This window comes from Natrix helvetica (assembly GCF_964273705.1).
Source record: "Natrix helvetica genome assembly, chromosome: 2".
In the NCBI taxonomy this organism is placed as follows: domain Eukaryota; kingdom Metazoa; phylum Chordata; class Lepidosauria; order Squamata; family Natricidae; genus Natrix; species Natrix helvetica.
In genome coordinates, this window is record NC_138552.1 from 234090296 (window position 1) to 234105135 (window position 14840).

Below are 14840 nucleotides of genomic sequence, written 5' to 3' on the forward strand. Positions count from 1 at the left end.
CAGATCTTCCACAATAGGCAAGTGGGATTTATCTATTAGTCTGAAAAGTGTATAGGCTTCCTCCTTCCAAGAATGAAACGAAACCTGAAAAGGGTTTAAACTTTTCTAAAGAGGAAAGGAGATTTCTGTCTCAGTCATTTGGTTCAGTTCTGGGTGCATTGCTATTGGTAGATCTTTATGTCTAGCCAGATGGGCTTCAAGGAGAATTCACACCTTTCCATAAAGCCTGTTCAGACTAGGCTAGTCCTGTCCATTTATAGCAATAAATGAAACTGATACTAGTTTGTGTGCATATTTATTTTTGTACCATAATCTGCAGCTTTAAGATGAACAGTAATTGAACAAAATTCTGGTGTATTTGAAAAAACCCAAAGAAAATAATAAAGTGGCCAAAAATAATGTAGGACCAGCATTGTTCTTAGGATAAACAAACAACTAAAAGCCAGGTAGTGTTGGGAGAGTCAACAAAATGAGAAATTACTTTTCTATTGTGAAAGTGGACATTATGAATTTGTAAGAGGGACACTTTTGTTTTTGTTTTAGGACTTCAACTTTATAAAAAGTTCTTGGAATCAGCTCTACATGCCTTTAGAACGGTGGTTGCCCCTTTTTTTGGCCATGCCCCACCAAAGCATCTTTAAAATCCTGATGCCCGTCCTGTGACATATAATTCTTATTTTACTCCAAAAGTGCACTCTACTCACATGGAGAAAGCCTAAAAGGCTATTAACTTGGTTTAAACAAGGTTCAAATTGCCCCCATTAAAAATCAAATTGCCCCCCTGTGAGATGTGGGCCCCATGTTGGGAACCATTTCTTTAGAAGAACACTTTAAGAGATGCATAATTTAAACTATGACTGTGAATATTGGTGATATTCTTGGTTATATTTTATTTTTTTAAGTGCACTGTTCTTTATTTATATTTGCTTCTTTAGTTTAGGAATCCCTGAAGGAGGAGTATCAATTATATACTGTAAACAAGTAATAACATTTTTTTTAAAGGTGAAGTCAGAATGCCAAAAGTGAAAAGAATCTATTTTAGATCACCGTCTACAGCACTTTTGAAGGTAATTGTAAAAATCTGTTAGTCCTTGTGTACAAAATGTGATATTTCTGCAATATTCTGAAAAATTAATGTAGCATTCCCATAACTATTTTGCTGCTATTTCTGATAACTCTGCATTCTAAACCTGACTGTATTTTAGAAGATCTCAGCAGTTTTTTTAAAGTACTTTTTGAGTACATTTGTGAATTCTCACACTCACAGACCTTCTTAATTTGAGGGATATATATATATGTATACACTGAAATGAATAATTATTAATTTGACATTTGTGCTTGTTTCCTATTTTTACTTTGGGTTAACAGATGGATATAACTCTAAAAAAAATCTGTCATTCTCTGACTTCTTTATTAATTGAAGCAGACTTGAAATAAATGTAATTTCTGATTAGCCTTTGCTTCTATTTATTTAAACATCACATTAAATAATGACATTTTTCAAGTTGTTTTTCTCCATCTCCTTAATTTACTTTTAGGGCACTGTATAATCCTAATAATCTTATTAATAATAATAAGACATGGTGGCTCAATGGCTAAGATGCTGAGCTTGTCGATCAGAAAAGTTCGGCGGTTCGAATCCCTAGTGCCACGTAATGGGGTGAGCTCCCATTACTTGTCCCAGCTTCTGCCAACCTAGCAGTTCGAAAGCATGAAAAATGCAAGTAGAAAAAATAGGAACCACCTTTGGTGGGAAGGTAACAGCATTCTGTGCTCCTTCATTGTTTAGTCATGTCGTCCACATGTCCACGGAGACGTCTTCAGACAGTGATGGATCTTCGGCTTTGAAACAGAGATGAGCACTGCCTTCTAGAGTCAGGAACGACTAGCACATATGTGCGAGGGGAACCTTTACCTTTTTACCTTATAATCCTTCACAGAGCCAGTTTGGTGTTATTGTTTAAGACACTAAGATGGAAATTGGAAGCCCACAAGTTCTAGCCATTTTTTAGGTAGCAAAGCTGGCTGGGTGACTTTGGATTGGGAAACTTTGGACCAGTCACTTTGTCTCAACTATAAGAAGAAAGCCCAGTCCTAAAAATCTTGCCAGGAAAACTTTATGGATTTACCCAGCAGTTGCCAGAAGTTAATAACAACTTGAAAGCACATGCAAACACATACATTTTTTACTCGCAGAATAGGTGGTATAGTCATTTCAGATCCCATTAATTATCCATGCTTACTTGTATCATTTTTCCATCACTTCTTGTCAGATACTAATGACCTCCTTCCTAAGGATTCCAAACTTGTGAAAACATTGTGTCACTGGGACATTCAGACTGGACTAAGCATAGCCAAAATGTCTTAAGTATAGGATATGAGCAAACAAGAAGAACTATGCACCATGGAGTGGTATATACGGTAAGTCTAAATGCTATTGCTGAGAAGAAAAGACCAATCACTGTCTCTAGGAATTTGCAATCTAAATTTCAGTTAAGGAGACACCATAGAACCATAAGAAGGGGAAGTAGAGGCAAAGACAGGGAATGAACATGAGCAAAGCACTTTAGCATGTACGACATAATATTGAGCAAAACAATTTTCTTGGGTTATTTTCTATTATTCTCATTCAGTGTGAAGGAGATAATATTGCTTTTGGGATCTTTGTGGGTAGAAAGTCTATCTCCAGAGGTGGGTTGCAAATCCCGGCACTACCGGTTCACTCATGCTCATGCACGATGCTTCTGTGCTTCACAGAAGCGTATGTGACGGTGGGAAGAGCCACCACTACCAAGTCGCCCAATCCGGGCCGAACAGGGAGCAACCTACTTCTGTCTACCTCCCACAAAAAAGGAAGCTCCAAAATACCATTTAAAAAATTATCAAGTAGCCTAAGAATTAAAATAGGGGGGGGGGGGAATCCAGAGGTCTTATTTACAAAGGAAGACAACCTCGAAGAAACCCCAAGGCAGGTTTTGAAGCATTCTTAGTTCTTTTCAGGTTGAAAATAAAAATGGGGTGACTGCATTTGGGCACAATAACCATATCCATTTATTCAATCCAGGCTCAATCCAGGGTTTCTTCACTTTCTCCTTGTAAGGAATAATGCTACTGCAGGATGGTCTTCAGAGCTATGACAGGAACATGCTCGCTCTCTCCTTGTCATTTAATAATACCTGTTTGAAGCTTGAAAATTCAATTAAAATTCAGCAGATATGCCAAGGACATAAGGGAGTTAGAATGGAATCCTGACACTTTAGTTGGTGAGGGATCCAGCAATCTCCTTTGTTGGCATTTAATATTGATGGCTTGTATGAAAACGTTAAAACATCCGATTTCACCCATGAGTCACTTGAGGTTTAGCAAACATGCTGTTTCAAGCAAAGCATCTCCTCAGTGTTGAAAGCATGAGTGTGAGCCTTGCCATTTAGATGCCACCCAGCTAAGGGAGGAAATGTGACAGATGTTGTGGGTAAGCACCGTGACGTGATTCATCCTGAATGTGCCTCGAGAGCAAAGGCTTAGCCTTTGATGAGCTAGATAAACCATTGGAGGCAGTACTAAAACAGAGCAACATTAACATGCTTAAATAGTTACCGCAAAGATATCTTGAAAACTTCCTGTGATATATTCACTTCCACAAGTGTAACTCCTGTGACTTTATTGCTGATTAACACCAATGTTACATGAAACACAGTCAGCCTTTTGTAAGTGCAGTTCTTAAGGCAGGGTTTGGAGCAGTGATTGTAAAGGCAAAAACATCAAGCTTGCTTTTTTAAAAAAAAGAAAGAAAGAAAGAAAAAAAACCAAAGGCAACTTGTCTCCAAATAACTCAGTATTGTACATTCACTTTGAAGATAAAGCCCCAGGTCCACTTTGCCCACTACTGTGGCCTCCATAACTCCTGCACTTGCAACTTCCAGAAACTCAAACATCTATGCAAGCCAGTAAATCTAGCAGTTCTATCCCCACCATATTCAGCAAGTACCAAACTGGGAAAGGCTAACTTACTTGATGCTATATGAGAAAATCGTTACAACAGCTAGTTTCTTTCTGATCTTCAACATTTGTAGATTCATCCATTCATACACTTGTTTGATTCTCCACTCACCAATGATTCTTGGACAGTTTGCAAAGGATTAAAAGCAAATCAGTAAAGCCAACCGCAGTAATGAACTAGTCAAACCAGGGAGGGGAAAACAATCTGATATACAGTATGTCAGCTCCACAGTTAAATAGCAATATTATAGAAATTATTAGAAATCTGGCTACGTTCTGACCCAGTGCTTAGAGAAGAATCAAGTCTTCAATTCCCTTTTAACAGAATGCAGGATTTGGATTATATGAAATTTGGGGGAAGGGAGGCTTTACTTTAAATATGTAAGCACACAGGTTCCCCAACCACATTGATAACATGTTATAGTAACACCTTTTTTAACACCAATGTTCTCATGATGTTGCTATTCTCATCCTCAGCCCCTAACTATGGTAGTTTAATGGGATATTTGGTTTAAAGATCCAGCTTTAAAATTGGATTTTTCCTTTGTGTTCAGTATGATTTTGGCCATCTAGCATGTTTCATCAAGACATGATTCAGTGGTGGGTTCCATATCCCGTTGCAACCAGTAGAGTGCAACAGGGCCCGGTGTCCCCCACATGTACATGTGCAGCATGCACATATGCAGACACACGTGCATGTGTCCTTACCTCTGTGACATCTCCATGACGCCCCAGCTGCTCAGCAGAGCATCGCGCAGGTGCCGTATGTTCTGTGTACAGAAGTGCTGAAGAGCTCAAATACAGGTAAGGAACTCAGGCGGGCAGGTGGGCCCTCCAGAGCACCATACTGGAATGGTACCCAGTGCTCCCGGCAGGCACCGGTACGCCTGTACAAGGGCGTACCGCCTGCAACCCACCATCGACATGGTTGATGATAGAATCACTGGCTGGAATTGGCCCAGCTTCTGCTGGTCTCTTTTTCCCTGTTCAGGCATGCTCCCTTCTTGTCATGGGAAACACTCTCTTTGCCATTTTGGTTTAAACTGTAGGACACTGAAACATGAGATGTCTCTTCATTTGTAATGGCTAAGTAGTGCTTTCCAAAACAGTTGCCAGGTTTTACATTTACAACTTATAGTACATGGATTTAGTACTCTTTTAAGAGAATATTAAACCTGGTGAGTTTTTGTTTGTTTGCTTGTTTGTTAAAAAAAGGACAAGGTAATTCTGTGGTACATAGTTGATTTAAACAAGGTTACACATTATGGCAAATATAAAGCAGATTTTTATTGCTTTTACTAACAAACAGCTATATCTGGCCATACTTTTAGTGTTATTACCTGGAGTGGGATGTGTGTCTTATTTTGTCTAATCCATTTGTGGGGGGGGGGGATATAAATGGTATATCAATGTTTTTTTTTCTGACATTCAACTTTTGTGGTTATAAGGAAGAGGGTCCTTGTGCCCTTCAAGGAACCAACTCCTTAAAAACAAACCATTTTATCTCTCTGGATATTGGCACTCACAGAAGGAGGCAAGGAAAGCAAGCAATAATGTGCATTGCAATATAATATTTTATAAATGATGTTGCAATGCACATTTTCCTATAAGTTAGGGAAGAATCTCCCAAAAACTTTTGTTTGTATGGGTTATAGTTATCATTTTTTTTATCAAATTAAAAATTAAAGCTGATGTATTCTTGGACAATTTATTTACTGAATTATGGAAAAATAACAATATTAATTAAACCTATTAGAAATAAAATGTTTTTCCTGAAAAAAAAAATCCCTTATTTTTTAGCAAATAACAACAATTAGAAAATTGCTTTAATTTTTTGCAAATATCTTGAATAAGTGACAAATAATTTTTATTTCAGGGGTTCCCATCAGGGTCTTGGTGGAGGACATAGAACCTAGACTCCCACTTCGAGGGACACTGGCTTAACACAATGGAAAAGCTCAGTTCCTTCACTGACCTTGACAGGGTTATTGAACAGAACAGTATTACCTGATACAGTAACTTTTTTTTTCCAGTAAAAAATTAAATTAAGAGAAAATGGGGTTGAGACTAATGGAGCTCTTCAGGAGTAAGGTAAAACTAATTCACCTAGGACAGCAGCCCCCAATTTTTGGGACACCAGGGACCAATTGTGTGAAGAAAGGATTTTCCCCTGGATTGGAGGGGCCGTGGTCTTGTGTTCTGCCTGCATCCCGTGGATGGGGCTTTGCTTGTTTGTATGGCCCGGTTGCTGGCATGCCATAGATCAGTGCTAGTCCATGAAATAGGGGTTGGGGACCCCTCACCTAGAAACAGGTATATACTGTTGCTAAGAAACAAGGCATTTAAATTATATTTCAGTTTCAGAAGTTAAGACTTCCAGCTTACAAGTCACTTCTCAAGTTCATCAGTGGGAGTCAGATTTTCATTTGTACTATTTGAGGTTAAGAAAGGTCATATTAAAGCTACAAGAATGCTATAAGAAAGTAGCTTTAATTATGGTAAATTGATGATATTACATGTTACGAATGAAGGTGGATATACGTGGCCCAGGACAATGTTGCAGGATCCAATCTGCATAAAGAGAACACTAAATATACATAAGAGAAGTGGTAGGTGATTTTAGCAAATTTCACCAATGGGAGATGGCCCAATAAATTACTCAAGGAGGGATCAAGGTATGCAAATATCAAATTTGATTCCCAGCACAGATGAGGCAGCAGGGAAAAGGGAAACTGTCTGAATCAGGTAGATAGAAGAGATCTAACACAGAAGCAAACAGGGGAGAGTGAGAAACAGCAGTTTATGTCCTATCTGTGAATTTGCAGCATTTTGCAAAGGAAGTTGATTCATATAAGACTGCTAAGTTGTGAGCCAAGGAATAGAGATATGTTGGTGGCCATACCTGCAAATTAGGAGAAGTTATAAAAAAGTTTTAGAACAATATGACCTCTACAGAGAACAACCGGAATTAGACAAAATACTACAGGGGAAGTTGGGGGTGGGGGATGATTACCAAAGCATATAATTATTTCTTAAGATTTAAAATGAAGGAAGAAACTATGAAAAAGACAATGATAGGTTGGGCCCAACATTTGGTTATAGTATTGAATTGGAACACTGGTAAAAATTATGAGAGAAAAATTACAAATTAATAATGTCAGCAGCCTACAAAGAAAATTTGTACAAGATGTTTTAACATTGGCATTTACTCCCGGCAAGATTGGTCAAAATGTTTCCAAAGCTTTCGCCTGAATGTTGGAGATGCGGTTACCAATAAGGAACTTTCTATCATATGTGGTGGTCATGTCCCAAAGCCAGGGACTACTAGCTCAAAGTAAAGAAATGGTTAGAAGAAATTAAAGGACAAAAGATAGAGCTGAAACTGGAAGTATTCATATTGGGCATATTAAGAAGAAATGTGTAAAAACTTTCCATATATAATATTGTACAGTGACGTGCAGTGAGGTTTATTGACCCAGTGGTGGGTTTCAAATTTTTTTAGACTTGTGGACTTCAATTCCTAGAATTCCACAGCCAGGCATATTCAGTTCCGATTTAAAGCGACAGCATTTGTTTTTCTCCTTTGCGAAAGATGATTCCTTCTTTCTTTTTCTTTTTCTTCTCCCTTCCCCTCCTCCCTCCCTCTCTCCCTCCCTCCCCCCTCTCTCAAACACACATACACACACACAGAAGTTGGATTGGACTACACACACTTTCCCCCAGCCCCGGAAGGATCCAGCCCAGCTTCACTGATTACAGGTTTGAAAAGGCAATGTGGCTATACCTGCAATCAAACTACACTTTGAAGTTTGAATTCCACCCCCTCCCTCCGACTCACACATACCTTTTCCAGCTGTTTCAGAGAGGATTTCAACTCTGCTCTTGCCTCGGGTCCTCTGAAGAAGCCCCGCCCAAACGAGCGCCCTCTACTATGAGACAGGAGAACTGCGTGCCTCACCTATGTCAGGAATTTTTAGGCTTTTAACCCTTGCTTAACTATGCTCAGTGATCATAAAACACCTAAAGTCAGACTAGATGAGGCATGCAGTTCTCCTGCCTCATAGTAGAGGGTGCTTTTTTAGAGGCTTTTTAAACAGTTAAGCAGAGTCATCCACAGTGAGGCAGCAACGAGCTCAGCCTGACCTCAGCTCTCGCCTTTTTCCTTTTACATTTTTTTCTTTTCATGATGACAGTAGTGAGGCTGTGCCTCCCCTGCCTCCCCTCACTGCACGTCACTGATATTGTATATATTAACCGCAGCTAGAATAGTTTTTGGTCACAATTAGAAACAGAACAACACCCCCTTCGAACTAATGATAATAAGAAAGGTACCTGAATTTGCAGAGATGGATAGGTTAACTATTGAATTAAAGGATAGAATCGGAATATTATAAAATCTGGAATATATGGTACAATTGGCTGGAAGATAGATGTAAAGCTACTATATAAGGGATATGTAAGACCTATATCAAAAAGAGAGAGTGATGTATATATTTGTAAATATCGTTATAGTTTAAATGAGCATATAATACATAGTATAGTAATCTATGTAATTGGAAAGTATGTTAATATGAGTGACATCAATATGGAAACGCTGTAATGAGTGGAACCATGTGTTGTTTTTAATGTTGAAATATGCTTAATAAAAATTATTTTTTAAAAAGAGTGCTAAGTTGTGTATGAGAGTGAAAAAGAGGTGGGGTGTTAGATTTTCAACAAGCCTGTCTTCAAGAAAAGAAAAGAAAATCACTGGTTTATATTATTTATATAAATTTGTAGATTTTCACGGATGTAGGTATGTTGGTCTTGATGAATTCGGGTCTTTTTCCATGTAAGATTGAAGATCCTAATACAACAAGACCAGCATATATATGTATCTTCAGGCTGGTATTTTTGGCTTTGTGCTGGTGCGGGTTTTACTCGCACAAGCACGAAGCCGAAAACACTAGCCTGAAGATGATGAGTGGGACCTTGCCGAAATGTTGCCAAGACAATTTCAATCATAAACAGGAAAAGACCCGAATATAACAAGACCAGCATACCTACACCCATGAAAATGTATGAAAACACACACACACACATGCTGGTTTTGTATATATGCTGGTCTTGTTGTCTTCGGGTCTTTTCCCGTGTAAGATTGAGATTGTCTTGGCAAGCCTGAAGATGGCAAGTGAGATCTTGATATATTTCATAATACCAAGTCACAGTATTTGATATCCAATAATGTCTTACAATGACTTCGCAAAATTGACACTGCAATCCTATAGCCCTGTTTGTTTATTATGTAAATATGTCCCTTCATAACTATTTAAATTAAAGATTTCCTTGTCTGACTGTAGCGGGCAGTGCTCATCTCTGTTTCTTAGCAGAGAGAGCCAGCATTGTCCAAACACATTATTTGTGGTAATTTAGCCAGCATGGCTACATCACAAAGATGCATGGAATGTTGTTAATTTCCCACCAAAGTGGTACCTATTAATCTACTTGCATTTGCATTCATTCAAACTGCTTGGTGGGCAGGAGCTGGGGCAGGAACAGGAGCTCACCCTGTTGCACAGTGCTTGGATCTTGAACCAGGGTTGCCAACTTTCCAGCTGACCAGCTCAGCATCTTTAACTGTTGAGTCATCACAGCCTCCATTACTATTTACATATAATACATATCAAGTACATACTGTACATATACTAGAGTGTGCATATTATTGTTTTATTTCTATATCAATATATCCTGGTGGTGGAGTGGTAGTAGTATTGTAGGCAAACTCTGGTCACAGCCTGGTGTTTGATCCTGATGGGGTTCAAGGTTTTTACTTAGCCTCTCATCCTTCTGAGGTTGGTAAAATGAGGACCAGATTGTTGAGGGCAATATACAAACAATGCTTCTACATTATAAATCTCCCAGAGAATGCTGTAAAGCATTATGGGGCAGTATACCTAAATGCTGTTGCTATTGCTATCCTGCAAAACCTTTTAAATTGGTCAGTTCACACACCATATGCCACACATTCTGACTGAGCACCAATGTTGCTTTGAAACAGTTTCTATCTTGAAATGATTAAAGAACAGACAAAATGTGAATTTGAGAAGTTAACTTTAGTATTCATTCAACCAAGTTTGCTTAGAAAAGCTAAGATTGAAATATGCAGCATAAGATTAATTTTTACATTCAATAAATGCTGGAAACGCTTGTATGAATTTCTCAACCAACAACTCTTCATGTGTTGAATTATAATCGCCATCAACCCTCACCCACACAATTTCGCTAATACAACTTTGTATTTGGGTGATCCAGTTTAACTCGCAGTTACTGTATATCTAGTAAAGTGGGGAAAAGATTCCTAAATGAAATATTTCCAGTTTATAGCATATCAGTACCATTTCACATTTGAATTGCAGTTTCTTCATCTAAATTGCAGTTGAATTGCAGTTTCTTCATCTAAAACTCAATATGGGTTTAAGATATTGAAATGGCTAGCTAGAAAATCAAGTCCGCAAGTCAGTACTGAAACAGATGGAATCTGATTCAATATAAGGAACAGTTAATGTTCAACATTTATACAAAATACATTGAACTCCATTCTAGTTGTTCTAATTATAACAGGAATAATCTATGAATAATAATCCCAAACAATTTTATTTGAAATACTATATATTCCTAGTAGAAATGATTTGAGTATTGGGCTGAACTATGATAAAAAGTAATGAAGTCAAGTGAAAATCATTTATATACGCCAAATAATGGTACATCTAGTTATTATTTTAAATATATATCCCAAAAGTTTGTAGAATATATATATCACAAAATTTAATCTAAAATATCTGATATACATGTTCATAATATAAATATTACTATTGCACAAACTGAAATAATTTATAATCTTTTCATCATCCTTAATACAAAATATACTAAAATAAAATGGACCTAAATGTGCCATAAACTGGAGCACTGAGAATCACTTCTTAGAAGTACATTCTAGAGCAGAAGCATCATTGCTTTATTACATCTGTTCTAGTCTTGATTTTTGCAAAACAAATTGTGTAGGCATGGATCAAAATTATCAATGAAGTTAATTTTCAGATGCATTAAATTGACCTAATGCCTGCTACAAGGAAACATTCTTGCCAGCAATTCCAAAGTTGTGATCTTGTGTATGAGTCTCTAATCAAGAACTACATTCTAGGGCAGGGGTGGCCAACTATGACCCCTTTATAACCTTTGAACCATATTGGCTCAAGAATTCTGGGAGTTGAGTTTAATCACCTATGAGCAAAATCTTTTTCTATAAAGATAAATAGAGTAACTAAGGTTCTAGGCATACACTGAGATTCTAAGTAAAAGCATTGTCATTCCAGAGAAACAAATATATGTTCTATTATCCAGCACAACCATTATTTCTAGAATCACAAATACTTGCAATTTGATAGATTTTCAGTTTCCATGAACTGGAGGAAAATCTTTTATTTCTTAGGTGTGTTAATTTGCAGATAGTCACTGAAACCATTCTTTGACTAAGCCAAGAATGTCTTTGAAAAAATAATAATATTCTATTATCTGAATGAAAAGCATTCAAGATCATTGTTGTGTGCAATACGTATGAAATAATAATAATAATAATAATAATAATAATAATAATAATAATAATAATAATAATAATAATAATAATAATAATAATAATACTCTTTAAAATAATTCACTGGCAGCAGAATGTATTTTATTTCCTGGTTTATATTGTAAAGAATTTAGAGACGGGGGAAAGTTCAGGATTAATTATACATAATTTGTTCTATGTGCCAAGAAGAGAACAAGCTGTTCCACTTCTCCTGGCATAAGATTTTATTTATTTGTTTGATATAGATTCAATTTTGTTTCCTGCAGGAATTTCCCTCTATTTTATTCAGAAAATAATTTTCTCAGATAGGTGTTCTGAGAGACAGTAGCTGGCGCAAAGCCACCAACATAAAGACAGAGTTTAACCTAGCTCTACTGAATCTACACCTGTGACTTAATTTTCAATCCCCACAAAATGTTTTCCTCCCTTTGATTAAAAGCACATGCTATTGCTGTATGTATAATAGCACAGTATTATTAGCCTGCAAGTCACCAGCTTTCTTACATGACCTCACAATTGCCAATTCACCATTTATATTCAAGACATCATGCTTATTGTATAAGGTTAAAAGGTGATGTGAATCTATAGAAAAATACAAGGCAGTTTCAGCTTCTCATAAGAGGGCAGATTTCTTATTGTATATTAGTAAACCTATAGTTCAATTCTGTCATTGGGGGCAAGATATTTTAAAATACTACTTCAGACACAGCAAGATACCAAGCATACTTGTCAATATGCATATGATATTTTTTCCATTTCACAATATATGCCACCACTCAGATGGACCTGAGACAGGGAGACTTATGCTACAAATCCACATTATAATTTCTCTGCTAAAGAAATTACACCATTTACCTCCTAAAGGATTCACACTTACCGATAAATCAGAACTTCATCATCAGAGCAGTTATATTGTAGCTGGTACATTTTAACTCTTGGTGCTGACTTGCTTACTGTCCATTTGACTAAAGCTGAAGTAGTGGTCACCTCAGAAACCAAAACTGTCCTATCTGGTGGCCCCTTGCTTTCTCCCCGATTAGACTTGCTGGAACTTGTGATGTCAGAAAGTCTTGATTTAGGAGGGGCTGTCCGGCCTGTACCATTGCTGAGATGTGGAAGCTGGACAATGGATAACTCAATTGTTGCAGTAGACTCTCCAGCAGCATTTGCTGCTATGCATGTGAATACTCCAAGATCCTTTGAGGTTGTGATAAGGATTTCCAAAGTGCCATTGTCATAAACTATTGTTCTTGAAGAATTGCCCATAAGTCGATCATCTGGTGCCACCCAGTGAATGATGGGAGATGGATCTCCAATAGCTTTGCACTTCAAAGTGGCAGTTTGTCCTTCTAAAACTACAAATTTGTGAGTATGCTGAGTAATTAGAGGGGGCTCACAAACAAATTCCTCTTCCCGGACATACCAAAAATATCTTCCCTTTAAACCTGGAGGAGAAGCACAAGTTTCCATATCATCGTCCCTGTCCAGGCGCCGTAGCCACAGTAGCTCACAATTACAATGCAAAGGGTTTCCGCCGAAGCTTAAAGATAAAGGTGGGGAAAATGGAGTTGTAGTTAATGGAGATATTTGAGACCTGGCAAAAATGGGATCAGGAGGAAGTTTCTGAAGTCTGTTGGACGTTAGATCCAATCTGGCTAGTTTCTGTAGATCTGCAAAGGTCCCCTCTGTGATATAATCAATCAAATTATGATCCAAACTAATCTGGTGCAAGTTTATCATCTTCATTATGGATTCCCAAGGGATGCTTTTGAGGTTATTATAAGAAAGATCCAGATCTTCTAAAGTAAATAGAAACTCTTCAAAAGCATCATCTGAAATATAATTTAGTTGGTTGTTGTTTAGAATCAAGTGCTGAAGGTTAATCAAGCCCCTCAAAATGTCCTCCCCAATTTCAGGCAACCTATTACTGTCTAAATGCAAAGATCGTAGGCTTTCTAAATCAACAAAGGAATAGGGCTGGATGTAACTGATGGTATTCCTAGACAATGTGAGGTCAACAAGGCCAGTCATGTTGGCAAAGTCCTGTCTGCTGATGTTAATAATAAAGTTGCCCCCAAGTCGGAGTTCAACAGTCCTCCTGTCTATGTTTGGTGGTACAAAAAGAAGTCCCTTTGAAGGGCAGAGAGTTCCCAGTGACTCAGACAGATTTTGACAAACACAGTATTTTGGACAGGCATTGACTGCAACAACCACTCCAAACACCAGAATGCTGCAGAACAGTTTTTCCATGGTAAATCAACGATGAGGCCTGCAAGAATGAGAAACAGTTACACTTTAGAGAATTGCTTTCATACCGATATATAAAATAAATAAATAAAAGAAATCCTTAAGCAGCACATTTTAAAATCTAGTGGCATCTGAAATGTTATTTTACCAAGTAGGATATGACAATCTAAGTATAAACAGAATGTATGTTTCATGGCTCTTTTCCAGACACTGTTGTTGGTACTTTTAGGAAAGATTAAATCGGCTGCCTTTTTTCTGTATATTGACACAAATGGCATCTCTTTTATTCTGAGAACTATTCCTTATTTAGCTAATCATATAATACTATTTCAGCTGGAGAGTGCAAACTCTTTTGTCTGTCTCTCTATGTGTGTTACACTTATTTAATTCCTTGCAAACATCTCTGGGTTAGGAAAAAGCCTGGAAGTCATTTGACCATTCAATTGCATTTTATTCCAAACTCCAAGCAGACCTGGAGCAAATTTAAGACCAAGATAGGAAGCCACACACATACACACACTAACAACATACATACAAAACATGAGTCTCCCTAGGGAAGGTTCTTTTGTGATTGTTAGATGATCACACTGAGTAGGAAATTGGTGCAAAGAAGACAGGGCTGCACCAAAGATGTTGTGGAGGCCAGGTTGTTCTTTTTCATATTTGGGTGGGAAAGATTTTTAACAATTTTTAGGGCAATTGTAGAACTTAAGTTACAGTTTTGGGGTGTTCTGAATCTTCAAATGATGGAAATCGTGTCATCAGATATCATCACTTGTGGTAAGAATGAGCTTTAAGAGCCAATATGGAAGGATCAAGAGAGGAGGAGGAAAGGAGGATTTAGTGGATCCTGACTTTCACTTTCAAACAACTTTCCTCAAGCATATGCTGGCCAGTAATTATAAGAGCTAATATCCAAAAGGCTACCAGATTAGGAAAGTTACGTTTGGATGTAGATTTAATTCTTTCAGTCACTAAGTGTACT

The 14840-nt window shown here is 37.5% G+C and overlaps 1 protein-coding gene across 1 annotated transcript in view; it reads right to left on the minus strand.

Moving 5' to 3' along the window:
- Window positions 1-14840, minus strand: part of LRFN2 (leucine rich repeat and fibronectin type III domain containing 2) — a 338082-nt gene that overhangs the window by 59758 nt on the left and 263484 nt on the right. Inside the window, exon 3 of the mRNA XM_081939982.1 lies at window positions 12486-13877. Within this exon, the coding sequence (XP_081796108.1) occupies window positions 12486-13858 (1373 nt within the window). The 5' untranslated portion in view covers window positions 13859-13877. The remainder of the gene's footprint in view (window positions 1-12485; window positions 13878-14840) is intronic.